General features: G+C 40.7%; 1 protein-coding gene across 3 annotated transcripts in view; it reads right to left on the bottom strand.

Annotated features, from left to right (window-relative positions):
- Positions 1-1,063: 1,063 nt before the first annotated feature.
- GNG2 (G protein subunit gamma 2) overlaps positions 1,064-27,647 on the bottom strand; it is a 110,974-nt gene continuing 84,390 nt past the window's right edge. For all 3 annotated transcript variants that reach the window (XM_008701539.2, XM_040641827.1, XM_040641826.1), the window contains 2 exons: positions 24,782-24,897; positions 1,064-1,524 (listed from right to left, as the gene is read on the bottom strand). In XM_008701539.2, coding sequence (XP_008699761.1) covers positions 1,396-1,524; positions 24,782-24,868 — 216 coding nt within the window. In that variant the 5' untranslated portion in view covers positions 24,869-24,897 and the 3' untranslated portion in view covers positions 1,064-1,395. The remainder of the gene's footprint in view (positions 1,525-24,781; positions 24,898-27,647) is intronic.

The raw sequence follows: 27,647 nt of genomic DNA, 5'->3' as shown, positions 1-27,647 counted from the left end.
ATCACTTTCACTATCATCTCTCAGGAAGAGAGAGCTCTAGCTGCAAGGAAGTTGTAAATAAGGACTGAGAGACTCAAGATGGAGAACAACAGAAAAGGTTCTACTGAAAAATCTGGTGAGTGAAAAGCAAAGACCATCCCAGTGGCAAAAGAGAGCCAGAACGCTTTCTGGTGTTGCTGGCTGGGGGTAGAGGCACACCTGACCTCTTCTCTGTGGCAGGTGAACAGCCAGGATTCTGCAAATAGGTCTTCTCTGGAGCCATTGGTTTATTTCTCTTGATTCTTGAACAAACAGAAAGTGTTCTTTCAATCTAGAATTTCCACGATGCAGGGAAAGATGAAATTGGCTCTTACTCTATGACAGAAATGCCTCCCCATTGATGGTGAATCCCTCCTTCCCTCTCCTGCTTGGTGGTTCCTGTGCTGCCCTGGATCCTGGATACAGCCAAAATGCTTTGGATTCTGGAAAATACGTTGAAGAGGCGTTTACGCCGCTGTGAACTCAGAGGTATTTTAGGCATGGCTACGGCTCTGAAGTAATCTCAGTTTTCAAGACACTGAGTTTTTTCTTCTCTAGCTTCTTTTCTCTCATTCCTGTTCCAAACTTTAGTAAAACAACAAACCTTCTGAATGGATGTAACATAGGGACATTTTCATGCAGTATTACTCAAAAATTGTCACAAATATATGAAAGCACCAGTCACAACACATGATTTACTTTTACTTGCAGAATCAAAGCTATCATGTACAAATGTTAGGGATTGTGATAAGAGAACACAGACAACCGGCATTTTTTGTTGTTATTACCATGAGGACAAACCACGGGGAACAGCTCCCTAAACATTTGGGTGCTCATCCTTGGAGTTCAGTCTTCTCTCTGTACTACTCTAATGGGAAGGGGTGGAAGGAGAGGCAGGGGAGAAGGAAAAAAAAGGCACAAAGACTAAACATCAATGCCATTAAACCAAACCGCAGCTACACTGGACAATTCAGCTTATCGAAGGGTATTCTAAAGGCAATAGTCATTCCAAGAAGGTCATACATATCTTAGCTCAGTACAGCTGTCTGTTTTTATTTTTTTATTATTTTTTTTTAAATATGAAGCAGAAACATAAGGTTTGGGGAGGGATAGCAGAAAAGAAATCAGGCGGATTTTATCTTTACATATTCCCTTGCTCCAGGCAGTTCTGCAGATATCAGATCTCTTAACTCGGATGTGGTTTGGCTTTCATTCTCATCAAGGGGACCGGTTCTTTAAACATGCATGGCCTGAAGTTTCCAGGATGGTTCTCCTCCCTCTCTTTAAATGCTGTGGACTAGAAAGGCGCCCACTTCGCTTAAACCTCGACATCAGTGTCCCAGGAGCCCTGAGGCTCTTCAGGCTCCTCGTGAAGACTTAAAGGATGGCGCAGAAAAACTTCTTCTCCCTAAATGGGTTTTCTGAAGCCGGGACGGGGGTCAGCAGGGGGTCTTCCTTGGCATGCGCCTCGCAGTAGGCCATCAAGTCTGCGGCCGCCTTGGATACCTGAGGACAAAAACAACCGGACCTTAAGAGGAAGCACTTGCGGAAGCATTGACGCATGCGCAGGCAGCCAGCGCGGACTTCGGGTCCAGCTGCCCCCCCCTCCCCCCCCACCGGGGACTTGGGCTCAGCTCCGAGCGCTGCACGGGTCACTAGCTCGCCGGAAAGGGAGGTGGGGCGCCCAACCTCCCGAGGACCTCCGTTTCCTTCGTGGGAAGGAAGGGGGTTGGGGAGCTCGATCTCACGGGGCTGTCTGCAGCAGGTCCGGACTAGGGCGAGGGGAGCGAGGCTCTCAGCGCACACGGACTGGGGTGCTCACTGTTAGGGTCACGTGAGGCTCAACCCTGCATTCGTACAGCCCTGACAATGGGGGTTCTCCCTCAATTTTGTGCCCCTCACCTCACCCTAGTCCCAGCCCTGGCTGCAAGGGTTAAACGAGATAATCCCCGCAAATCGCTTAGTGCCTGGCACACAGTAGGCTTTCCACACAGGATGGGTGAAGCCATGTTGATTTCCTTTTTATTTTTATGTATGTATATATATATTTAAAAATTGTATTTATTTATTTGAGAGAGTGAGCGCGCAGGAGCAGGGTGCGCGGCAGGGAGGGCAAGGGCAGACGGAGAAGGAGAAGCAGACTCCCCACCGAGCAGGGAGCCCAATGTGGGGCTCAATCCCAGGACCCTGAGATCATGACCTGAGCCTAAGGCAGAGGCTTCACTGAGCCACTCAGGTGCCCCCATTTCCTTTTTAAACAAACACATCAGGATATATATATATATATATATATATATATATATATATATATATATATACATACACACATACATGTGTGTGTTTTATATAAAACAAAAAATGCACATATATAAAATATGTAACTTCAGTACTATTTTTATATGTTTATATATTACATATCATTATAATTTATTATGCATCTGAAATACATATTGCTTCAGTCTGGCACTGTCTCTTTTAAGGAGTCCCACTGCGAGGCTGGTCAGTGATGTCAGGGGTGCAGTTATTTCTCACATTTCTGTAGCTTCTTCTTGGGAATGGTCTGGAATACCTTCCTACAACCAGCCTTCAGAATGGCAAATTTTCACTACTTGAGGGTGGACTTCATTTGGGAGAATAAACTAAAGGTCAGTTATAACCACATCTGGGGGCTAGGTGGACGATCCACCTGAAGAATGTCAATTTGGGCTCAAAAACCATAAAGTTAGAGTCACTTCCTTACATGACATAATAGATTTGCTCTGGAGATCACTCCAGAAGAGCTTTTAACATCACTGTACTACTATGATAGTCTTTCAAAGTGACTACTGAAAGGACAATCCTCTAAGAGTAGGACGGATGATATCATTGTTAAAAATATTCACTGCCTGCCCCCTCCCCCCCACAGGTGGATTACACATACCCACACGATGACATCAGACTTGCTCTGCCAATGAGATGTGAGAGAAGTGATCTGGGTCACTTTGTGGCAGAAGCATCAAGAACCGATGCAGTTTGCCATGCTCTTGCTCTGCCAATTTGTCCGACTGAAATAATTTACTGAGAACCTCTTAATTGATTCAGAGGTTTTAACAAAAGGCACAGGGGCCACACCCTTGATTTGGTCCTTGCCTAACAGCGAGTTGATTAGAGCTTTGTCCCTTAAAGCCCTTTCAATTTTATGGTTTACTGCTTTCATCTTCTAACCCCATAAGTCTTTGAATTTTCGGACTCTATGTTCCTTTCATCACAGGCCAGAGGCAATATTCTGGATAGAGGCTGCTGCACCTGCCAGGGTCCCTGCCCAAAGTGATATGGTGTCGAGGGGCAGCTGATCTGTAAAGGACATGTGGTGGGAATAAGAAGTCTATCTTTGTTGTTGTAAGCCCCTAAGAATGGGAGGAGAGGACCTTTTGTTACTGCAACAAAACCTAGTCTACCCTGACTGATATAAAGAGGTATAGGTATTAGTATGTGTGTGTTTCTTCGGTCTGCCTTAACTGCCACAAACTGGGTGACTTAAAACAACAGAAATTTATTCTCTGACAGTTGGTGCTAGAGACTGGAAGTTCAAAATCATGCTATCAGCAGGGCTGGTTCCCACTGGAGGCCCAAGGAGAATCTGTTCCATGCTTCTTAGCCAGCGCCTGGTCATTTCCAGCAATCCCTGGTGTCCCTTGGCTTATAAATGCATCACTCCAATCTCTGCCCATATCTTCACATGGCCTTCTGTCCTGTGTGTCTCTGTCCTCACATGACATTCTCTTGTCTATGCCCAAATTTCCTACCTACCAATCACTGGATTAGGGCCTACCCTAATCCAGTATGACCTCATCTCAACTTGATTACATCTACAAATATCCTGCTTCCAAATAAGATCACATTTTAAGGTTCCAGGTAGGTTTAGGGGACACTGTTCAATGCAGTACAGTAGAGTCGTGTAAAAGTCAGTCTCAACTTTTTTTTTTTTTTGCATTTAAGATCTTTTACTAACCTTTTTTCCAGCTTTATTGAGATATAATTGATATACGATGGTGTGTGACTTTAAGGTGTATATTGCAATGATTTGATACACTACTATATCGTGAAATGATAACTGTAGTAGGTTAATTAATACCTCACATAATTAGCTTTTTCTGTATGTGTGTGGTGAGAACATTTAAGATCTACTCTTTTAGCAACTTGCAAGTATATAATACAGTATTGTTAACTATAGTCATCATGCTGTACATTCAATCCCCAGAATTAATTCATCTTATAACTGGAAGTTTATAACCTTTGACTAACCTCTTCCCTCACCATCTAGCCCCTGGCAACCACCATTCTACTGTTTCTGTGAGTCAGACTTTTTAGATTCCATAAGTGAGTGATATCATACAGTATTTGTCTTTCTCTGTCTGCCTTATCTCACTTAGCGTAGCGCTCTCAAGGCCCATCATAGTATCACAAATGGCCAGATTTCCGTTTTTCATGGCTGAATAATATTCCATTGTATGTACATAAAACATCTTCTTTATTCATCCACAGATGAACAATTATGTTGTTTCCATATCTTGACTATTGTGAATAATGCTGCAATGAATATGGGGGTGCAGATAACTCTTTGATATTCTGATTTTATATCCCTTGGCTATATATCCAGAACCGGGATGGCTGGATCAGATGGTAGTTCTACTTTTAACTTTTTGAGGACCGTCCATAGTGTTTTCCATGCTGGCTGCACCATCATACTTTCCCACCAAGAGAACATAGGGTTACCTTTTCTCCACATCTTTACCAACACTTGTTGTCACTTGTTTTTTGATAACAGCCATTCTAACAGGTATGAGAAGATAGCTCATTGTGCTTTTGATTTGCATTCCTGTAATTAGTGTTGTTGAACATCTTTTCACATACCTGTTGGCCATTTATATGTCTTCTTTGGAAAAATGTTGGCTCAGTTACTCAGCCCATTTTTTAATCAGACTTTTTTCCTTGCATGAGTTCTTTATATATTTTGGATGTTAACCCCTTACCATATATATGGCTTGCAAATATTTTCTCCTTTTCCATAAGCTGCCTTCTCATTTTGTTGATTGTGTCTTTTGCTGTGCAGAACCTTTTAGTTTCATGTAGAGCCCTTATTCATTTTTGCTTTTGTTGCAGGTATGTTTGCTGTCATATTCAAGAAATCACTGTCAAGACCAATGTCAAGGAGCTCACTCCCTATGTCTTCTAGGAGTTTTACAGCTTCAGGTCTTACATTTAAGCCTTTGATCCATTTTGAGTTAATTTTTGTGGGTGGTGTAAGATGTGGATCAAGTTTCATTCTTTTGCATGTGATTATCCAATTTTCCCAACATCATTTATTGAAGAGATGAGCTCTTCCCTATTAAGTATTCTTGGCTCCTTTGTCAAATATTAGTTGATGGTATATATTAGGGTTTATTTCTTGGCTCTTTATTTGGTTCCATTGGCCTGTGTGTCTACTTTTTATGCCATACTGTTCTGATTACTATAGCTTTGTAACTGAGTTTGAAATCAGGAAGTGTGATGCCTCCAGGTTTGTGCTTCTCAGGATTGCTTTGGTTATTCAGGTTCTTTTGTGGTTCCATGCGAATTTTGTGATTTTTTTTTCTATTTCTGTGAAAAATGCCATTGGAATTTTGATATGGATTGCAGTGAATCTATAGATGGTTTTGGGTAGTATGGACATTTTAACAATATTAATTCTTCTGATCTATGAACACAGACTAACTTTCCATTTATTTGTGTCTTCAATCTCTTTCATCCAAGTCCTAGTTTTCAGGGTACAACCCTTTCACGTTCTTGGGTAAATTTATTTCTAAGTATTTTATTGTTTTTGATGCTATTATGAATGACATTTTCTTTTTCTATTTCATTTTTTTGTATAAAAACACAATAGATGTCTGATGCTGATTTTGTATCCTGCTACTTAACTGCTTAGTTTCTAAGTTTTTTTGTGTGAGATCTTTAGAATTTTCTATATATAAGATCATATCATCTTCCGACAGAGACAGTTTCACTTCTTCCTTTCTGACTTGGATGCCTTTTATTCCTATTTCTTGCCTGACTGCTCTGGCTAGGACTTCCAGTACTATGTTCAATAGGAGTGGTGAAAGCGGGAACCCTTGTCTTATTCCTGATCTTAGAAGAAAAGCTTTCAATCTTTCATCATTGAGGATGATGCTAGCTGTGAGCTTGTCATATATGGACTTTATCCTATTGAGGCCCAATGCCCAACTGCCCATGTTGAGGCTCCTATGCCCAATTTATTGAGTTTTTATTACAAAACAATGTTGTATTTTGTTAAATGCTTTTTCTGCCTCTATTGAGATGATTATATGATTTTTACCTTTCATTCTATTAATGTGATGTGTCACATTTATTGATCTGTTGTCCCATCTTTGCATCTCAGGGATAAATTCCACTTAACTGTGGTGTATGGCCCTTTCGTTGTGCTCTTGAATTTGGTTTGCTAATATTTTATAAAGAATTTTTGCATCTTTTCACCAGGGATATTGGTCTGTAGTTTTCTTAACTTGTAGTATCCTTATCTGGCTTTAGTAACAGGGTAATTCTGCCTTTTTATAATGAGTTTGGGAGTATTCCCTTCTCTTTGATTTTGGAAGACTTTGAGAAGGATTAGCATAAATTCTTTTTTAAATGTCTGGTAGAATTCACCAGGGAAACCATCTGGACTTGGGCTTTTCCTTGTTGGGAGCTTTTTGATTACTGATTCAATCTCTTTACTCTTTCTTGGTCTGTTCAGATTTTCTATTTCTTCATGATTTAGTCTTGGAAGGTGATATGCTTCTAGGAATTTATCCATTTCTTCTAGGTTATCCAATTTATTGGCACATAATTTTTTCATAGTAGTTTCTTATGACCCTTTGTGTTTCTGTGGTATCAACAGCAATGTCTTCTTTCATTTCTGGTTTTATTTGAGTCTTCCCTCTTTTTCTTCTTAGCCTAGTTAAGGATTTGTCAGTTTTGTTCATCTTTTCAAAAACCAGCTCTAGGTTTCATTGATCTTTTATTTTTCTGGTCTCTATTTCATTTATTTCTGCTCTTATCTTTGTTACGATTTCATTTATTTCTGCTTTCATCTTTATTTCCTTACTTCTGCTAACTTCAGGCTTAATTTGTTGTTTTTTAGTTCCTGAGGTTTAAAGTTAGGTTTTTTAGGACCTTTCTTTTTTCTTTTCTTTTCTTTTTTTTTTTTTTTTTAATGTAGGTAAAAGGAAACTTCCCTCTTGGAACTGCTTTTGCTGCGTCTCCTAAGTTTAGGGATGTTGTGTTTCCACTTTTTTGTTTTCAGATATTTTTTTATTTTCTAATTTCTGCTTTGGTCCATTGGTGTGCTGTTCAGGAGTGTGTTAATTTCCACATATGTGTGAATTGTCCAGTTTTCCTCCTGTTATTGATTTGTAGTTTCATACCACTGTGGTTGGAAAAGATTCTTGGTACAATTTTAGTCTTCTTAAATTAGCTAAGACTTACTTTGTGGCCTATTATTTGTCCTATCCTGAAGAACATAAAATGTACACTTGAGAAGAACATGTATGCTGCTGCTGTTGGAGAGAATGTTCTGTATATGTCTTTTAGATCCATTTGGTCTAAAGTATAGTTCAAGTCCAGCGTTTCCTTATGAACTTTCTGTCTGGGTGATCTATCCATTCTTCAAGTGGGCTATTAAATTTCCTACTATTATTTTATTGTTGTTTATTTCTCTTATCAGGTTTGGTAATATTTGCTTTTTTAAAAAAAATATTTTATTTATTTGTCAAAGAGAGAGCGAGAGCATAAGCAGGAGGAGTGGCAGGCAGAGGGAAAAGCAGGCTTCCCACTGAACAAGGAGCCCAATGTGGGACTTGATCCCAGGACCCTGGAATCATGACCTGAGCCGAAGGCAGATGCTTAACCGACTGAGCCACCCAGGTGTCCCAGGTCTGGTAATATTTGCTTAATATATTTAGGTGTTCTTGTATTGGGTATATATATATTTATGATGGTTATATCCTCTTGATGAATTGACCCCTTTATCATTAATATAAGGACCTTTGTCTCTTGTTACAGTTTTTGGCTTAAAGCGTTGCTCTTTAATTGACATTACACTGCTTATAAAAATATTTTTATTATGCTCCTATTATTTCAGACATTGGGTTTTCTCTTTTGCTCTACACAATAATCCTGAGGTAAGAAGCATTAAATTCCTTTCACAGGTGAAAAATTAAGCCTCAGCAGATGGCTTGAGTTGTTCAATGTCACATAGCAAAGCACTTGGCAGAAAAAGAACTGAACCCTTGATGCTTTGCCATTAAGCCACAGCTATCTACATACGAGCTACTCAAAGGCAGGGCTGGTTCCAAAGGGGGAAATTGAAATTCTTTGTGCATCTTTATGAAATGCTACTATGATGGAATGAAAGGAAGCAGCCTGTTCTTGTCTTAGCTCCTCTAAGTGAAAGCAAAGGACAGACTTTCAGACTGAATCTCAATTACTTTTTTTGTGTGTGTGCCTTTTACTTGTTGAGCCATAGTCATTATTACCCCAAACAGGAGCTCAGCTGTAAGCAGCAAAGACTAGGCAACAATATCTAAAACTCACTTGCTAAGAAGAGATCCAGCTCCACCCCTACTCATCTGTAATGTTCACACACAAACACGGGCGTACCTTAGAAATATTGCAGGTTCAGTTCCAGACCACTGCCATAAGGGGAATACCACAATACAATGAGTCAAGTGAAATTTTTGTTCCCCAGGGCATATAAAAGTTATGTTTACACTATACTGTGGTCTATTAACTGAGCAATAGCGTTATGCCTAAGAAAACAATGTATATACCTTAATTCAAAAATACTTCATTGTTAAAAATTGCTAACCATCATCTGAGTTTTCAGCAAGTCACAATCACTAGTCACAGATCACCAAAACAAATCATGAAAAAGTTTAAAATATTGGTAGGATTACCAAAATGTGACACAGAGACATGAAGGGAGCAAATGCTATTGGAAAAATTTCACAAATAGACTTGCTCAATGCAGGGTTGCCAAAAACCCTTCAATGTGTAGAAACTGCGGTACCTGAGAAACGCACTAAAGCAAAGCACAACAGAACAAGGTAGGCCTGTGTGTTGCAGCAACTTTCAAAATCTTTTTATAATACATAAAGTGCTACACTGGGCAAAATGAATAGCTTAAGAGTTGCTTATATCTCATATTTGAACACTTCATTCTGAATGGTTTCTTTCTCAAAGTATTTTCTGAGTTTTATCTTGTTTCCTTAACTAGACTGCAGCTCCCTGTGGGTGACAGTCCAACACACTGTCAGAATCTTAGCAGTAGAAAGAATAATTACTAATATTTATCTGCCCTTGCTATATGTCAGAACTGTGCTAGCCACTTTACATACAGTATCTTATTTAATCCTTACAACAATATTATGGGTCACAAGCTATTATTGTCCTCATCTTAAATATGTGAATTTGAGGCTTCATTAGGAAGATGTTTGCTGTATGTAGGTCTCACAGCTCATGAGTGGCTGAGTAGAGGTCAGTGTTCCTGACTTAAACCTATGAATACTCTTCCTTTCTAACCCATAGCCTCATCCTTGTCCCCTACCTTAAATGAGTCACAGCAATAGTCGGCCTGGCAAGTCTTTCCGACTACCCCTGCTAACGTTCTGCACACAGCGTCCCTTACATTATATATTCCTAGGCCTGCTTCCATTAAGATTTCCCCAATAACCCTGGGCAATCTCTCTCTTTTTTGTCCTGTTGATTATTCCTCCAAAAATATTCCAAATTTATCTCCTTATTGTCATTGTCATTGACTACCCAAGTTTAAGCCCCCATTTTCTTTCTCCATGCTTATGGAAATAACCTCTTAAATAAAAATGATTTATTGGCTTTTCCAAGGGGTCTGCTATAAACTGAACGTTCACGCCCTCCCAAATTTATATGTTGAAACTTACTTCCCAGTGTGATGGAATCTGGAGTTCTCATGAATGGGATTAACGCTATAAGAGAGAGTATAAGAGAGACCCCAGAGCTCCCTCGCCCCTTCTGCCATGTGGGAGCATAGTGTGAGGTCGGCCTTCCATTAGCCAGGAAGCAGGCTCTCACTGCACATGGAATCTGCCAGTGCCTTGATGCTGGACTTCCCAGTCTCCAAAACTGTGAGAAAAAAACGTCTGTTGTTTATAAGCCACCCAGCATGGTATTCCATGATAGGAGCTCAAATGGACTGACACAGGGTCAATGGATAGAATTCAGGGGGTGGTCTGTGAATATCAATGATCAAAATTACATCTTTATCTTCACTAACCTCAAATGGAGATTTATTAGCATTTCTGTCCATTACATTCCCAGATGTAGACATCACAGAACAGTAGCATTAGCAGTCCCTCTGACTTGGTTAGCCATAGAAATCAGATATTTCCCATCACATTACAAGTTATTCCAAACATTTCAACATTTCATTAATGTTCATCCACCACTATTAGATCTTATATAATCAGTTAATAAAGGAAAACATATATAACTCTATCACAAATGTTCTGCTAAAAACTATTCTGATAAACTGTATTTCAATATGATTAGTTCCCTTTGTAATTTGAAAACATTACTCTGGGAAGGAGACCATATGCTTCAGTAGGCTGCCAAACAGGTCTAGGGCAGAAAGAAGTTTAAGAATCTCAGTTGTAAATGAATTCCCAGCTTTCGCTACTGTGCCAAGAGTAGTATTTTCCATACTGCAGCTAGAAAGTTAATTTAAAAATATAAATTGGCTCATAGCACTGTCTTACTCAAACCTCTAATAGTTTCCCATTGTACCTTGTAGAGAACCAAAACATCTTAAAACAGCCTGTGGGGGGGCGCCTGTGTGGCTCAGTTGTTAAGCGTCTGCCTTCGGCTCAGGGCGTGATCCCAGCATTCTGGGATAGAGCCCCACATCAGGCTCCTCCGTTGGGAGCCTGCTTCTTCCTCTCCCACTCCCCCTGCTTGTGTTCGCTCTCTCACTGGCTGTCTCTCTCTCTCTGTCAAATAAATAAATAAAATCTTAAAAAAAACAAACAAAAACAGCCCGTGGGTCCCGTATGCTTTGGGCCTGCCCATCTTTCCAATTTCATGTGTGGCATTCTTCCCTCCCCACACGTCTCTGCTAATGTCATGGAAGCTCCAAGTTCTTTTCTGCCTCAGAGCTTCACATATACAATTCCCTGGAACATTCTCTTCCCCATTTTATCAATAGCCTGGCTCCTTCTCTTCCTTTAGGAGTCAGCTGAAATATTGCCTATGTCTTTAATGACCACTTCATCCAATAATGACTTTCCTCATTATGTTCTTTCTTCTCATTCTTTTCCTTTATAGAGAAACACTTCTCACAATTTATAATGACAACCATTGTTTATTTGCTGTTTGATATTTGTCTTTCCCTTTAGGCACTATACCCTAGGAAGGCAAAAACCATATCTGCTTTATCTACCACTGTATCACCAGTGCCAGACACATGGCAGACACTCAGATAATTGCTGAAGGAGTTCTCAAACATAATCTTATTCAATTAATATTCTATTCAACTAATATTTACTGAATACCTTAAGCCAGGCTTAGGTCTGCATTCTTGGAATAATAAAGGAACAAAATACCAAAGACTTCTGTCCTTGCTGAACTTACATAATTTTCTAGACTTCTAATTCAGACTATGATGAAAAAAACACACACTAATTAAACTGGAAAAAATATAGGAACAAGTAGTTTATAAATGTTTGGCAACAGGCAGCACAGGACAGTGATCAGTGAGAGAAGGGAGATAACATAAGCCCCATGATTGTCCCAGCTGATTCTGCAATAAGGGTTTTTAGGCCATGGCACAGGGAAAGGCCACCACAACAGAGTTAAGGAATCTCCTTGAGTTGAGGAAAGAGTAACAGAGAAGAAAGGGCTACATAGACATAGAAAGAAGGTGAGAGAAAGTATGAGCTCTGGAGGCCTCCAGAGGATTCCTTTTGAGTCTTTAGCTGAATACAGATCAGCACATATGTGGGAGAAAACTGCTTGAGGCTGTGCAAAAATATTCAGAAAGGATCAAGTGGAACATCCCTGGTGATCACACAGGGCTGGAGTAGTTTGTGCCTCCATTGGCAGAGTAGAGCCCTATATGGGGGGTTGAGTAGAGCTCTATAAAGGGTATTGCTTCAGGAGTGGTGCCAAATTGGCCTAGGTTAAAGGCTGCTATGGGTGCACCTGTCAAGGTTCAGTAGTAAGTCTGAAATAGATCAAAATGTTTCCAAGTAACTGAATTGCACCATAGAACAAAACCCCCAAATATTAAAAAGAATACAAAAAATTCCAGTATGCCACAATATCTAGAATCCAATAAAAAAATTCAAGCACATCATTAAGTGGGAAAAAAAATCTCTTCGATATAAGGAGAAAAATTAATACAAAGAAGAAGACCCAGAATTGGCACAGATGATAAAACTAATAGATAAGGATGTTGTTAAGATAGCTATTGTAAATACTGTCCATAAAATCAAGAAGGTAGAGGAAGATAAAAAGAGACATGGAAAATATTTAAAGAGCAAATCAAATCTCTGGAGATAAATAATACATTGGATGGAATTAGCAGCAGATTTAGACACTGAAGAAGAAGAGATGAGTGAACTTGAAGACAATAATAGGAACTCTCCAAAATGAAGTACAGAGAGAAAATAGACTGAAAAAATATGAACAGAGCACCTAAGCTAGAAGATAACTTAAGGACCTGAAAACACATAGAATTGGGGTCTCTGAAGGACAGGAGAAAGGTTGTGGGTACAGAAGAAAGAAAAAACAATATCTGAAGACATAGTAGCTGAAAAGACTTAATGGTTGATGAAAACAACAAACCCACAGGTTCAAGCAACTCAACAAACCCCAGATGAAGAAACAAGAATCAAAATACACTGATGTACAGCATAATCCAATTGCCTATACAGTATTTGAACGGGAAAATGTAAAGAGAACAGAAAAGAAAGCATAGTAGTTATAGAGAATGTTAGAAGGTAGTAAGATTAATTGATTGATTGATCGATTGATTTAGAGAGGGAGAGAGCAGGCAGGAGGGGCAGAGGGAGAGGGAAAGAATCTCAAGCAGGCTCCACACCCAGTGCAGAGCCCAACATAGGGCTCAATCTCACAACCCTGAGATCATGACCTGAGCCAAAATCAACCACCCACGTGCCCCAGAGGGTAGTAAGTTTTATAAGGAAATGAAAAGTAGAACAGGGTAAAAGGGATTAAGAATGTGTGTGTGTGTAGGGCGGTGGGGAACAGATCGCAATAGTTAGGCTTAAATGAGAAGGTAATTAATCTTTGGGTGAAAACTCACAGAATGAAGGGGAGGCACTGATCTGCATTGTAAAGGAGTACTCTGAATGCTCTGTGGAAAGCAGCAAGTACTTTGTGGGAGTCACGGGTCGAAGTAGAGACTGCCCTGGAGACTACTGCCATAATCCAAGAGAGAGATGGCAGTGGTTCAGAGGTGGTGTAAGGTGGTATAATTCTGGATAAACAGTATTTGAATGTAGAATCACCAGGAATTTATGATGGACTGGAGAAAGGGTATGAATACAAAAGAACTCTAAAGGCTAACTCTTAAAGTTTTTGGACTGAACAAATAGACAAAGCTGTTCTCATTTCAGCTGGTGAAAGCTGCAGGGGAAGTTTTGGGGGTGATATCAGGAATACAGTTTAAGTTTGGAATTAAAATGTCTGTTAGTGAGATATACAATGCTGGAGTTTGAGAGAGGTGTAGACTAGAGCTATAAATTTGGGAATCAAGGCCATATAGAAGGTACGTAAAGCCTTGGGAATGAACAAGATCATCAAGAGAGTATATTTAGATAGAAAAGAGAGGGAGAAGTACTGAACCCTGGAACGCTTCAATGTAAGAAGCTGGGGACCCTAAGAGGAGCCAGAAAAGGAAATTTAGATATAGGTACCTGTGAGAGTAGGGACTGTTGAGAGCCAAATGCTGAAGAAAATGCTTCAAGGCATAAGGAGTCATCAACCATGACAAATGCTGCCAGTAGGTCAAGTACGATGAAATGGAGAACTATTAGTTTTAGCTATCTGCAGTCATCAGCAGCCTTGGTGAGAGAAGGTTCAAGAGAATGGTGAGAGTGAAAGCCTCAATAGAATGGGTTTACGAGCAAATGGGGCCTCCTCCTTCTTCTTCATGAACAATTCAGTCTTAAAGGGATTGGGTGAGACTAAGCAAAGTGGGCTCCACACTAGGTCAGGGGCCCATGGTGGGAGGTCAGAGCTTGAGCCGGGCAAGAACAGCATCTCTACGGAGGATAGCCTGGTGAGGAGTGTAGGGGCCTGAGTGGGATGCGAGTGCATCCATGTCAGGAGGAGAGGTCGTGGAATGGGACGTTGGTTCCCTACAGGAGAGTTGGCCAAATAAGGACCAGGGGAGCTAGGATCCTCATTGTCAGTGAAGGGAGTTACAAATATGAGAAGCAGAAAGCCGGAATATACTCTGTGGTGTAGGACAGGACCTGGTGGTGTTGGTGTGAACTCATGGTTACATATATACAGATACAAAGATAAAGAAATAAATAGACATGTATACTATTCTCAAACTCTGTCCACTGAAAGGAACCTGGAGCAGCAACACTTCAAACACTTCAGCAGTGAGAACAACTAAAACACTAATTTAGGAGTGAATATTTTCACTTCTAAATACTGTCCTCAAAGGAAGTATTGCTCTTAAAGAAAAGGGTGGTTGGGGCAGGGAAATAATAAGAGGACCCTACACCATCTTTTTGTGCCAAGCACTAAAGAAGCTCAAGGAAAGACAGAGTCATGTCAGAAGGACATAGTACAATGTGGTCCATATATACAATGGAACATTACTCAGCCATCAGAAAGAATGTTTACCCAACATTTGCAGTAACATGGGCGGGACTGGAGGAGATTTGCTAAGTGAAATAAGTCAAGCAGAGAAAGACAATTATCATATGGTCTCACTCATTTATGGAACATAAGAAATAGCAGGGAGATCAGTAGGAGAAGGAAGGGAAGAATGAAGGGGGGGTAAACAGAAGGGGGAATGAACCACGAGAGACTATGGACTCTGGGAAACAAACTGAGGGCTTCAGAGGGGAGGGGGGTGGGGGATTGGGATAGGCCGGTGATGGGTATTAAGGAGGGCACATATCGCATGGAGCACTGGGTGTTATACGCAAACAATGAATCATGGAACATTACATCAAAAACTAAGGATGTACTGTATGGCGACTAACATAACATAATAAAAAAATTAAAAAAATAGTAAAAAAAAAAAGGACATAGTAGCTACCTTTTTAGTCTGTGCCAATTAAACATCAAAATAAATGATGATAGTAGCAGATTATAAACCACCAAATAAAAGAGGAAGCCATGAGTCTATATCAATATAATTAAATAAGTTTTTAAAAATAGAACGTTTGATGAGGAGTGGGGATAGTGAATATAGTCTCAAGGTCCGTCTCCCAAGATCCAAATATTTATTAACTACAAAAGACAAAAGAAGAACTTTACATGAAAAAACTGGAAGATAACACCTTAATTAAGTAATTGAAGTTAACATCACCAGTAAGTGACAGTTTGAAATCATATGCCACTGATAAAATATAATGAGGCAAATATCTCCATCAATTCTATATTAATGTTCCCATCTTGTTACTTGAATTTAATCATAAGGAGTTATCTGACAAACCCAACTTGAGCGGTATTCTACAAAATGAATGGCCCGTAACCTTCAAAAGTGTCAAGGAATTCTATGGACAGGACAACTAAATGCAACACATGATTCTGAACTGGGTTCTTTTACTCAAAGGGATAGTATTAGGGGCGGCTGGGTAGCGCAGTCGTTAAGCATCTGCCTTCGGCTCAGGGCGTGATCCCGGCGTTCTGGGATCGAGCCCCACATCAGGCTCCTCCGCTGGGAGCCTGCTTCTTCCTCTCCCACTCCCCCTGCTTGTGTTCCCTCTCTTGCTGGCTGTCTCTCTCTCTGTCAAATAAATAAATAAAATCTTAAAAAAAAAACAAAACAAAAAAACCAAAAGGATATTGCTAGGGTATTTGCAATACTTAAATGGGGTCTGGGGATTAAAAAGTAGTAACATATCAGTGTTAACTTCCTAATTCTGATGACTGCATTATCATTATGTAGAAGAATGTTTTTACTTACAGGAAACGCACGCTAAAGTATTTGGTGGAGTGATGGGGCAACTGTTGAAAACTTATTTTCAAATGGTTCAGGGGAAAACAAAATTCTTTGTACTGCATTTGCAACCCTATTGTACCTTTGAGATTATTTCCAGAGTAAAAATAATTTTTCAAAAGAAAGGGAAAAAAGCCATTACAGACAGTGACTATAGACAACTTTTTCAAGAAGTTCTACAAAGCAGAGCAAACAAATTGAGGCAGTTGCTGGAAGAGGAAGTGGGCGATTCAGAGAAAAAAATAAAATTTTATTTAAGATGCAGAAATAACACTATGTTTGTACACTGATGGAAACGATGACATAGAGAACCAAAACTGATGATTCAAGATGGACAGGTGGTGGAGTGTGACTTTGGATTTATGGAGATGAGATCTGACGCACATGTGAAGGAATTATATTTGATAAGAGAGTGGATCTCCTCAGATTGACCATTGCTGAAGCCCAACTATCCAGCAACCTCTCCAAACTAGACTGGGCCTGAGAACCTGGAAGTAAAGAAACGGTGAATGGAGCGTCCCAATAAAGGCCACCAAACTATGATTTTAGGCTCTGAAAAAATAAGAACCGACTCTAGGCAGACATCCTGACAGCTCTGAGAAGCAGTTGTCAGGATAAAAATCAGACCTCAGAATTTAAACAGTATGTTAGGATATAGTTCTGCCTTCATTACATTCTGAAATGAAGACACATTTTAAAATTGATGTTGCAAAATGCTTGCAAGCCATCAGGCAAAGAAATAAGCACTGACAGGTGGTCACTGCCTATATGTGTGGGAAGTCACATGTGTGTTAAGGGAATCGGTTAAGTCCTTCAGCTGAGTTGCCTACGTTAAAGGCACCACCAGGGTTGACTTTAATTTAATTTGTTGCTTAAAAGGACCTCAAAATCTGTGCTGGGATGGAGGCTTGAAATGGGAAGTTCACCGTCTGTCATGGGCCTGGTGATGCAGCTGAAGGCAAAAGAAACTGCCAAACCTCTGGGAAGAGACAGAATTTCCAGACTAGGAGACTGGTCTGACATTTGTCTAGAAAGGTCTTTTGCTCAGGTCAGAAGCAACTGGCTATTTTAAAGTCTTCATTTTTCTTTGAATTGTTAATATGTAATTCAAGTAAGAAAAAATGAAAACATCCAGCTTAAACACTAGTGAGTGCACAAGAAACCTTAGGATTCTTTGACATGCCTTGGAGCCAGACTGAAAATATGAGAGGTGCTATGGACAGCAAGATTACTAATGTTGGGAAGGAAGGGCAGCGAGTTGCCGTGATGTCTCATATCATCATGGTGCCTGCATCACTGCTGATGGCCAAAATTGAGTCTAAAGGATCTTTCCTGGGTGTCAAGAGCAGCCAGGATCAAACTGGTGATACTAGAGGAAGTAAAATTGTATGAATAGATATTGACTATTTTTTATTTATACAATAATGAGTGAATCTTCTAAGTAGTCTTCCCCTCCCCTCTCCTCCAAGGTGGTATTAAACTAATGGTATATCAATAGGATTTTTCTAAAAAAGGAAATAGGATAAAATTTTTGAAATTAATAACTTCAAAAGAATCATTTAATTTACTCTATTTAATAAAAAAAGAAAGACGTTCAAAGTGTCATCCAAAATAGTTATATTTTTAAGAAGGGAGACTTCATCTGCCCTGAAAACTGGGCTATTCAGAAAAATTCATTTCCTAGGGATTTCAAATTATCAAGGTTGAACTACTACCATAGCTCCTAGACACAATGCATAAAGCTAAGTGTATTCATGGTGCTTAATAAATGTCGACTGAATTTTTAAAAGTTATATCAACTCTCATAAAAATGAAGTGTCAAGCTCAGTTACTAATGTATGTGTGAATTCAACTGTAAATTTTTTGTTTCATTTTCAGCAAATTGAATGAATTAGGACTGGCCAACTGTGAATACAACCCTTTCCTCTTTACGTCCTTTGACATACTATACTGATTTTATTATCCCTAAAAATACTCTCAACTGGCCTATGAGGAGGATAGTATCTCATTCTTCCTAATAAACCAAATGCAAGAATTTTTTTAAAAAAAGATTTATAGGGGCGCCTGGGTGGCACAGCGGTTAAGCGTCTGCCTTCGGCTCAGGGAGTGATCCCGGCGTTATGGGATCGAGCCCCACATCAGGCTCTTCTGCTATGAGCCTGCTTCTTGCTGTCCCACTCCCCCTGCTTGTGTTTCCTCTCTCGCTGGCTGTCTCTGTCGAATAAATAAATAAAATAAAATCTTTAAAAAAAAAATAAAAAGATTTATATATTTATTTGAGAGAGAGAGAGAGAGAGTGAGTGGCAGGAGGAGCAGAGGGAGAGAATCTTCAAGCAGATGCCCCACTGAGCATGAAGCTGGGTGCAGGACTCAATCTCACCACCCATGAGATCATGACCTGAACTGAAACCAAGAGTCAGACACTCAGCCGACTGACCCCCCAGGTACCCTGCAAATGCAAGCATTTTCAGGAAGAGATGTTAAAACTTTCATTTCAAATTCTGGAAAAATACTTCAAAAGTCCCAAACCCAGGATATAAGTCCCCTCTCTACTACCAAAGATGATGTCTAACTGGTCCATTTCTCACTACCATTTTCTGTGAAGTTCAATTCCAATCTTTTATGAGTCAATCATCAAAAAGATGATTCAATCATTAGAAACATTTGTGTTTATTTAATAATTTATACATAGTTGTCAGTTATGAAAATCAGTTTGTTTTTATGTTGAACTGTTTTAAAAAGGAAGTATACAATAAACGCTGGCTATTTATAATCAAACACAAATCATGAAACTATTTATCTGTCTTCTCTTCATTTTTGTATTTCAATGAATTTTCTCCTATGACCACAGTTTTTTTAAAAGATTTATTTATTTTTCCAGGGGAAGAGGAGAGGGGCAGAGAGAAAGGGAGAGAGAATCCTCAAGCAGACTCCCCACTGAATGCAGAGCCCAATGCAGGGCTTGGTCCAAGGACCCTGAGATCATGACCTAAGCCGAAGTCAAGAGCTGGACACTTAAACGACTGAGCCACCCAGGCGCCCCTATGACCATAGTTTTATTTGGCCAATTATATTCATGCTTGCAATTTCCCAAACCATAAATGTCATTGGAAATGTCATGTGAACATAGCTCCTGATGTCCTGTAACATGACACTCTAAGTACATGAACTTCAAGCTCTCCACTAAAAAAAGTTTCTTGAATGCCTGTACCCCAGCACCCTGAAGGATACAGAGAAGTAAATGACATGGTCTTTGACTCTGAGGACTGTGTATTCTAACTGGAAAAATGTACTTGATGAAAACGAAACCAATTAGTAAATATGGTCAGAACGGCAAGAGATTCATGGACAAGTGGGGACTGGAGCTGACCCCTAATGGTGGAGTAAGATTTGGATAGGATCTTAGTTGGTTCAGGCTTCTGTAACAAAATACTGCAGACTGGGTGCATTAGAAACAACAGACATTTATTTCTCACAGTTCTGGAGACTGGAAAGTCTAAGATTCAGGTGTTGGCAGAGTCAGTGTCTGGTGGGGGTCACTTCCTGGTGCACAGATGTCTTCTCACTATTACCTCGCGTGGTGGCAGGGATGAGGGATCTCCCTGAGGTCTCTCTTATAGGGGTACTAATCCTATTCATGAGAGCTCACCCTCCTGAACAAATCATCTTCCAAAGGCCCCACCTCCAAATACCATTATATTGGGGGTTAGGATTTCAACAAATGAATTTTTTTGGGGGATGGGGGGAGACAACCATTATTAAGTCTGTAGTAGACAGGAAAAGAATGAGGGGAAGGGCATTCTCACTGAGGGACCCAGAGTAACCAGAGAGGTGGGAATTTACATAGCATATTCTTGGGATAATAAAGGGAGCAAGTTGGAAAGGTTTATTAGGAATATTTGGGAGCAATGAGAAATAAATTTGACATTTTTATGTGGGGTCAGTTTATGGAGCATCCAATTAGTTAAGATTATTCACCCATGCTTCTGGCCTTGGCTTTCTTTTGTTCTTCTACATTACTCTTCATGATGCTAACGATTATTTCACCAATTATTTCACCCATGCTTCTGGCCTTGGCTTTCTTTTGTTCTTACATCTACATTACTCTTCATGATGCTAACGAAGCCCTCTGTCAAAAAGCATCTTTCCAGCTTACAACGATTCTCACTCCTCCTTAACTATCCAACCCTTTCCCATTCATAGGGGTGGGTAAATTCCTAGGAGCAATGTTTGTGCAATGTGGTTTGATTCTAATGTCTGTTGATTGAACTGCAGATGCTTCACTCTTACTAGAACAGAGATGCCATTCTAGCAATATACACTTGAGACTAAAAGGAACTGAATCGATCTATCTCTTTCTTCATGGAGCTGGAAGTGACATGAGATCCTGGGAGCTGTGGGCAGTCATCATGTCTGCCACATGGAACAGGCAGCTGAGAAATCTATTCTTCCTGGGAAAAGAGAGAGGCAGACGCACAGAGCGAGGCAGGGGCACGTAACAGAGCTCTCCTGGTTTCTGATGGTCTTCCAGCTCTTATTTCTACTGCTTACCCAGCTACATTTCTGCTCTTGGAATCTGAGACACACTGTATCTTTTATAATCAATCCCCTCTTCCTGCTTAAGTGAACTTGGGCTAGGCTTCTATTATTAGAAACCCAATGAGCCCTAATAGAGTGGTGAATAAATAGATCTACTGAACCCTGCTGTCCTTTGCTTTTGGACATGGTTTCTCAACTTGTGCTCTAAGGACAAGCTTCCTTTCATCTGTCTTTGCTCGACATCAGTGTGACTATATTGCGGTCTCATACATCTGAGTGTCACAGTCTCTATGCCCCTCTCTGTCCCTGTCCCTAGATCCCTTCCCAGCTTCCTTTGAATTCTCTTTACTTTCTGTCCTTGAATGAAATGCTAACAAAGAAACACAGAAAGGCTGGAAGTATAATTTATATATGCCTGAGGCTTATGAACAGATAATGGGTTCATTAGCTCAATTCTCCTGGGATCTGTGATGCAGAGGGATAGGACACAAGAAGGTTTAAAAATGAATACGCTACTCAGATCCTCTCACAGTACAGCTTCTCTCTGCAGCCCGAGTTATTCTGGGGGGCACAGGAGGCATATAGCCACCCCTGCTGACGGGACTCTCAAAGCTCCAGTGCCAGCCCTGCCCTGCCCCCCGCTTCTCATGGCCTCAGTTACAGTGGGCTCTGCCAGACGTATATAACACCACGGCCGCCCTATAGAGCTTGAAGAGGTCACTACTCTGACTGCAGAATCACACACATGGGATCTTCAGAGAGAAGCCCTTTCTTGCTGACAGGATCATGCAGGGAAAGTAGGTGGAGAAGACTAAGTGCTCAAAAGCCTTTGAAGGGACTCCTAAAGGCAAATAACCAAGCCCTACACCAGCTAGCTCAAAACTCTGTCAACACTGTTGCAGTTTAGCCAACAGCTTGAACTAAAAATAATCTGCCACTTTGCCACAGCATGCCTGCCTGTCTCCGATGTGCAGGACAAATGCTGAATGACACGCTGCTGCGGTATTGCCAACAACATGAGGTCTCACGACATAGCAAGGGTCCAGAGACTTGGATGTGAAGATCGCCTAGGAAGATCACCACCTAGCGCTGTTTGTTCAATGAACGCCTTCTCTCTTACAGTGGTGATGCCTTTGGTGTCTTCAGAAGTAGTATACGACGGGACTCAGGGTGTGGTGCTGCCTTCTTCTGATGATATCTGGTGATTATGCTTCTTGGATATCTTATTTATGTCAGTGATAGGTCTTGCTCATATTTTTTGTAACCCCCTCCTAGACTAGGACATCCTTGAGGGCAAGAGCCATGTCTTCATCTTTCTCCATCTCCGTACTTCTAGGACCTAACAAGGTCTCGCCATTTAAAAAGTTGTCAATAAAATATGTATTGGATAAAAGACTAAATGAACAACTGAAAATTGGTAAAAATCCAACCTAATGATGAGGGTCTGGGAAAGCTTCTCAAAGGATGTAATGATTGATCTGAGTCTTCACAGAGTCGCCAGAGTTTAAAGCAGGATGGAGAGGAGGCGTATGTTCCAGGCATTTGAAATTTTCATCAAGGGCATCAGAAGTGGCTCAGTATGGCAGGTGGGCAAAAAGAAGGGGACAAAGCTAAGAAGAGGGGCAGAGGCCAGAAGGACCTTGTATACTCTGCTAAAGAGTTTGAATTTTATTTTACAGGTGATGGGAAGCATGAAAAGATTTTCTGTGGGAGAGGAACATAATGAGATTTTCTTAGAGAAGATTTTCTTTGGTAGCACTGTGGAGGGTAATTGATGGCAGGGATGGAGAAGGGTTGAGATGGATTTCAGGGATCAACTAGGAGCCCCCTGCAGTCAGTAATTCAGGTGAGGCAGGATGGAGGTCTGACTTATGGCTGAAAAGGCCTATTTCTGTCCTCTTCCTCCCACTGCCAGCTTTTCATCACCTCCAACACCATCACATCCTCCTTCAGGAGCCAGATCTGAGGATGCTGAGGAGTAACAGAAAATGCCAACCACAACAGTGCTTCACAAATACTTTCATCTTAGTTGAGCCACCCTGAAAGGCAAAGTGACATTTTCCAGAAGGTCCATGGGCAGAAGCTTCCTCTCTCCCCACCTCTCCCAAAGAAGCACTAAATGACACTTTTTGATGCCACGGTCCTTGAGCCACCTCACTTCTTGCAGCACGTTCTGTGCCCACCTTCTGCACTGTACTTTTTCAGCAAGGGAGTGAAAAAGAAGAGGCAAAGAGGAGAAGAGGAAGGTGCTGCAAAGGAGCAAGGCAGATGGTGAGGACCCTGTATTTATCTCATTCATGAATAAGAAGAGTTAAAGCTGTTGAAAGAAGAGAAGCTGTTTACACGGCCCCACTATCAGAACCCAAAAAAGATGAGGACAGATAGATGCCCACGGATATTTGCACAGCTTATTTATGAAGGAAGATCATCTTTCCCTTCACTCTCTAGCCCATATCTGATGGGAGTTAGAAGGAGCAAACCCCAGGTGCCTGGCTGGCTCAGTAGAGCACATGACTCTTGACCTCAGGGTCATGAGTTCAAGCCCCACATCAGATGTAGAGCCTACTTAAATTAAAAAAGAAAAAGAAGGAGGAGGAGGAGCAAATCTTTTCCCCTAGGTTCTTTCTTTTTTTTTTTTTTCTTTTTTTTTTTTTACGATTTTATTTATTTATTTGAGAGAGAGACCGAGCGAGCATGAACAGGTGGGAGGAGCAGAGGGAGAGAGAGAGAGGGAGAAGCAGACTAACTGATGAGCAGGGAGCCTGACTCAAGACTTGATTCCAGGGTGCTGGGATCATGACCTGAGCCAAAGGCAGACAGTTAACCCACTGAGCCACCCAGGTGCCCCTCCCCTAGGTTCCTTACCTTGGCTATACATTGAAACTAACTGATAATGAAAAACAAAACGCAATAAACCAAACCTGATGCCTGAATCATACCCCAAGAGACTCTAATTTAATTGGCCTAGAGTGTGGTTTTGGAATTGATCTTTCCAGAGTTCCCTGGGTAATCTGAATGTACAGGTGGGCAGAGAACCACTGTTCTAGACTGGGGGTGAGCAAAGTTTTCTGTAAAAGGCCAGAGAGTAAATATTTTATGTTTTGTAGGCCACATGGTCTCTCTTGCAAGGACTCTGCTCTGCTGCTGTAGTGAGAAAGTAGCCATAGACCATATGCACATGAATGGCTATGTTCTAATAAAACCTTGATCTGGCTCATGAGCCTTAATTTATTGACCTTTGCTCTAGAAGATACTCCAAAGCTTGGGTGGGTTGTTCAGGTTGCTAACTCTGGTATGGAGAAAACAGGAAAAATATTCTAGTTTTAAAAAGAATTTGGCATTTGGATGAATGTTCTAGCTTTATTTTAATAAAATGAGATATGTTTCTGAGTTCCATTTGATAAAATACTTTCATTAACCCACTATGCTGTTTGACTTCTTAGGGAGACCATGTGTGATTTTTGTGTTTTGAAGGAAAAAAAATCCAATAAATTATTAAAAAGATAATTACAACCTGCAGTGGTGAAGAGAAAGATTAATCATGATGGATAGACACTTAAACTTAGAACCTAAACCAAGACAGAAAAACTAAAACCCAAATGAAAAGACAGTCTCTACAGAGTCAGGGAGGTCAGCTGGTGACCTGGTAAGTTTTGTGTGTTCTCCAATTTCCTTGGCTAGAATTCAACCATGAGCTTGTTTTTCATTTGTCTGTTTTGCTGTTATTGTTTTGTTTTGAATTCTACGTGGAAAACCAGTTTTAATTTATGCTGTCATTCTATTCTGCAGAAATCTGGAGAAGGCAAAGATACATTAGAAAAATGAACTTTTTGCCCAATTATTAAGCGTCTCTCCTGCCCTTGCTGCTTTCATTACTCTCTAGAGAAGGGGAGTCAAGTGACAGATCGCTGCAAATCACGCTCCTTATAATCAAGGCTGGAGGGTCTGTGTGGGTTATGTGGTCCTCACCTTTATCCTATCGATGTTGGCTTCCATCTTCAGCTGCTCTACCAGCTTCCTGGCTTGTGCTATGCTGGCGGTGTTGTTGCTGGCCATTGGAATGCTGGGTGGGTTTTTCAGATACACTAGGAAAGAACACAGGAAGAAAGAATGCATCAGGGAATTCAGGAGCTGCCAAACGTGCAGGCTCATCATCATGGGGGAACTTCGAAAGAGTGGCTGCGGTCTGGCCTGCTTCTCCCAGCCCTCTACATCCCCAATCCAGCACTGAGTCTGACTGCAGGCAGATCAAGAGATGAGGTGTGCTTTACCAAACATCCCCCCACCCCCACCCCCACCCCCACACCTCTCTGTACTTCCATCCCTTCTTCAGGGAAAAACAATGAAGAATGTTTACCAAATCAGTTAGACTAAGATGTGCCGCTGAATTAAGAAAGTAAGTCATTAAATTTATCTTAATGTATGAAATGAGCTCAAAATGGTAAGGGTGACAGTATGCATTATAACTGTCGTTATTTTTCAGGTACTACTATTGTCAGATACACTGTTTCAGTGCCCTCAGAGGATGAAGAATGAAAGGCAAGCAGAGAGGAATGGAAATTAAATAATCCTTTAGGACTACAGACACCAAGTTTACAAGGTTCTCCTGATGGGCTCCAACACCAACCTTCTAGTTAACTGTAACCACCTCAGTCTATCATACTGCCGAGACACTGCCTAGGATGTGTGGCTTTTCAGTGTTGTTTATCCAGCATTTTAAAAAAATAGCCGTTTCTCTCTATTCTATTTGAAACATGGCTAGACAGAACTATTTACTTAACTCACAATTCTTCACCTGTAATGTCAAGGGGGAAGGACTGCCATGTCTAAATTGTTAATGACATCAGTGAGTTCACCAGCGGAATTCTGTATTTAGTCTAACGGACTTATTACTTTTATAAATCCGGAAATGGAACACAAATGTTTAGAGAGTGGAATTCTGTACTTACGTAAATTATGAGGTGGTTTCTTTGCTTCTGGCTTTGCCAGATCTCCTCCCCATCCTTTCCCCTACCCCCTTCAAATCCAATACCAATTTCATTTCTCTTCTAATTCTTTCTTGACCCACCATCTCAATTTATTTTTGTTGTTCATCTCGGAAATACCCAATTTTATTTTTGGTGCCCATTTCCTTCACATTCTGATCAGGTCTCGCTCCATGTCAAGGTGCCATATGCTATTTCAGGACTGTCTGTGTAAATGCGCCCTTTGAGGTCACTGACACCCAACAGTGAAGCAATGTCTGAGAGCAGCAATTTAGCTGGAGTGCATGACCCAAGAAATGAGAGGCATTAAAGCCTTGCTTTAGTCAACAGTTGAATCTTGTTCTGAAGACATATTAAAAACCGTGACTTCTGCTAGCTTTGGGGAATATTTTTATCCAGGGATAAAGTAAAACCAGGCTACCATGTCAAAAAGGAAAGAAGACACAAAGAAAACCTGGGGAAGGAAATATAACCCATAGTAAGTTCAACACAAGACTGTTACTTATTCAGTAAAATCAAAAAACAATTTTTAATTACCAAAAAAGCATAAATATGTAAGTTATCTTCTTTGGTTCTTATATCTTGTTCTTCAAGACAAAAGAAGAAATTATGTGTAACTCTCTGTAAACAAAGAGGTCCCTTCACAGTGAGTGTTATTTTATAACAAATACTGCAAAATCAGCCACCCCAACAGCATTTACAGTATAATTGGAAGATAATTAACTGTTCCCTCAACTTATTTTCAAAGGCATCAGAGACAATAAAATGGAAAGGAAGGCTGAAGGGATTTTGAAGCCACAAAGATCTCTGAGCTCTACTTTCATATGCTTGAAGATCAGTGGAGGGATCTTTATGTAAAAACAAAAAAAATAAGAAGAGGCTTTAACAACTATGACTTCATCAGCATAATTAGGGACCCAATCATCTCAGCCCCACAGGGAAATTATATGTCCCCAAATTGAACAAAACTCTAACCCCCTTGCAAAACGTCACAGGACCAAGATGGAATCTTGACTTACCCAGAAGGGTAGCCTAACGCTTTCATTCATCCAGAGTTGGAAGTAGTCATGATCTACAAGACCCTGGACACTGTTCTGTGAACGTCACATTTCTTCCAAACTAGAATTTATCGCACTAGAATACAGATTATCACAGAATTACCGAATCCTCATTGGGCCTGAGGGAGCTCTGGGCGTCTGCCCAGCTATTCATCTGCCCTTGAATCTAAACCAGATCACACCTATGTCAGAAACCATAGCTTGCCTCCAAATACCACTTCTCCTCTTCTTCATTAGTAATAACAATGGTTTTTTTTTTTTCTTTTTAACAGAGACCACAAGAACTCTGAATTTTAGCTGGGCATACTTTACTGAAATACACATTCTTTAGCCTCCCTTGCAGGTCGGTACAGTTATATGACCAAGTTTTGACCAATGAGGTATAAGCAGAAGTGCCCTTGAAAGGAGGGGGGTGTGCTCTTTGCCTCCCCTTCCTCCTGATACTGGCCTGGAAGACAGTCTTGTTGACCACAATGCTCCACCTGGAACCTTTAGGTTTATACTCCAGGGTGAGCAGGAAGGATGCAGGTGTGTTCTGACACTGTAGAGCCCCCTGGCAGCTGTGAACTGGCTATCAGCTCTGTGAGGAGAAATAAGTACCTACTTTGTTTACACCACCATGAGTCAGAGTATTTCTGCCACCGGACACCAGATCTGCCATAAACTGAGTAACTGACCCATTATTTTCATTTGAGTATCTAGGAAAATCTATGTTCTAATGTCTGTTCATGTTCCCGGGAAAGGTATGGCTGCCCCAAGGAGACTAAGATAGAAAGTGTATGAGTTTTCTAT

This window comes from Ursus maritimus, unplaced genomic scaffold (assembly GCF_017311325.1).
Source record: "Ursus maritimus isolate PB19 unplaced genomic scaffold, ASM1731132v1 scaffold_25, whole genome shotgun sequence".
NCBI classification, from domain to species: Eukaryota; Metazoa; Chordata; class Mammalia; order Carnivora; family Ursidae; genus Ursus; species Ursus maritimus.
The sequence above is the reverse complement of the archived record's forward strand: the minus strand, read 5'-3'. Positions and strand labels throughout refer to the sequence as shown.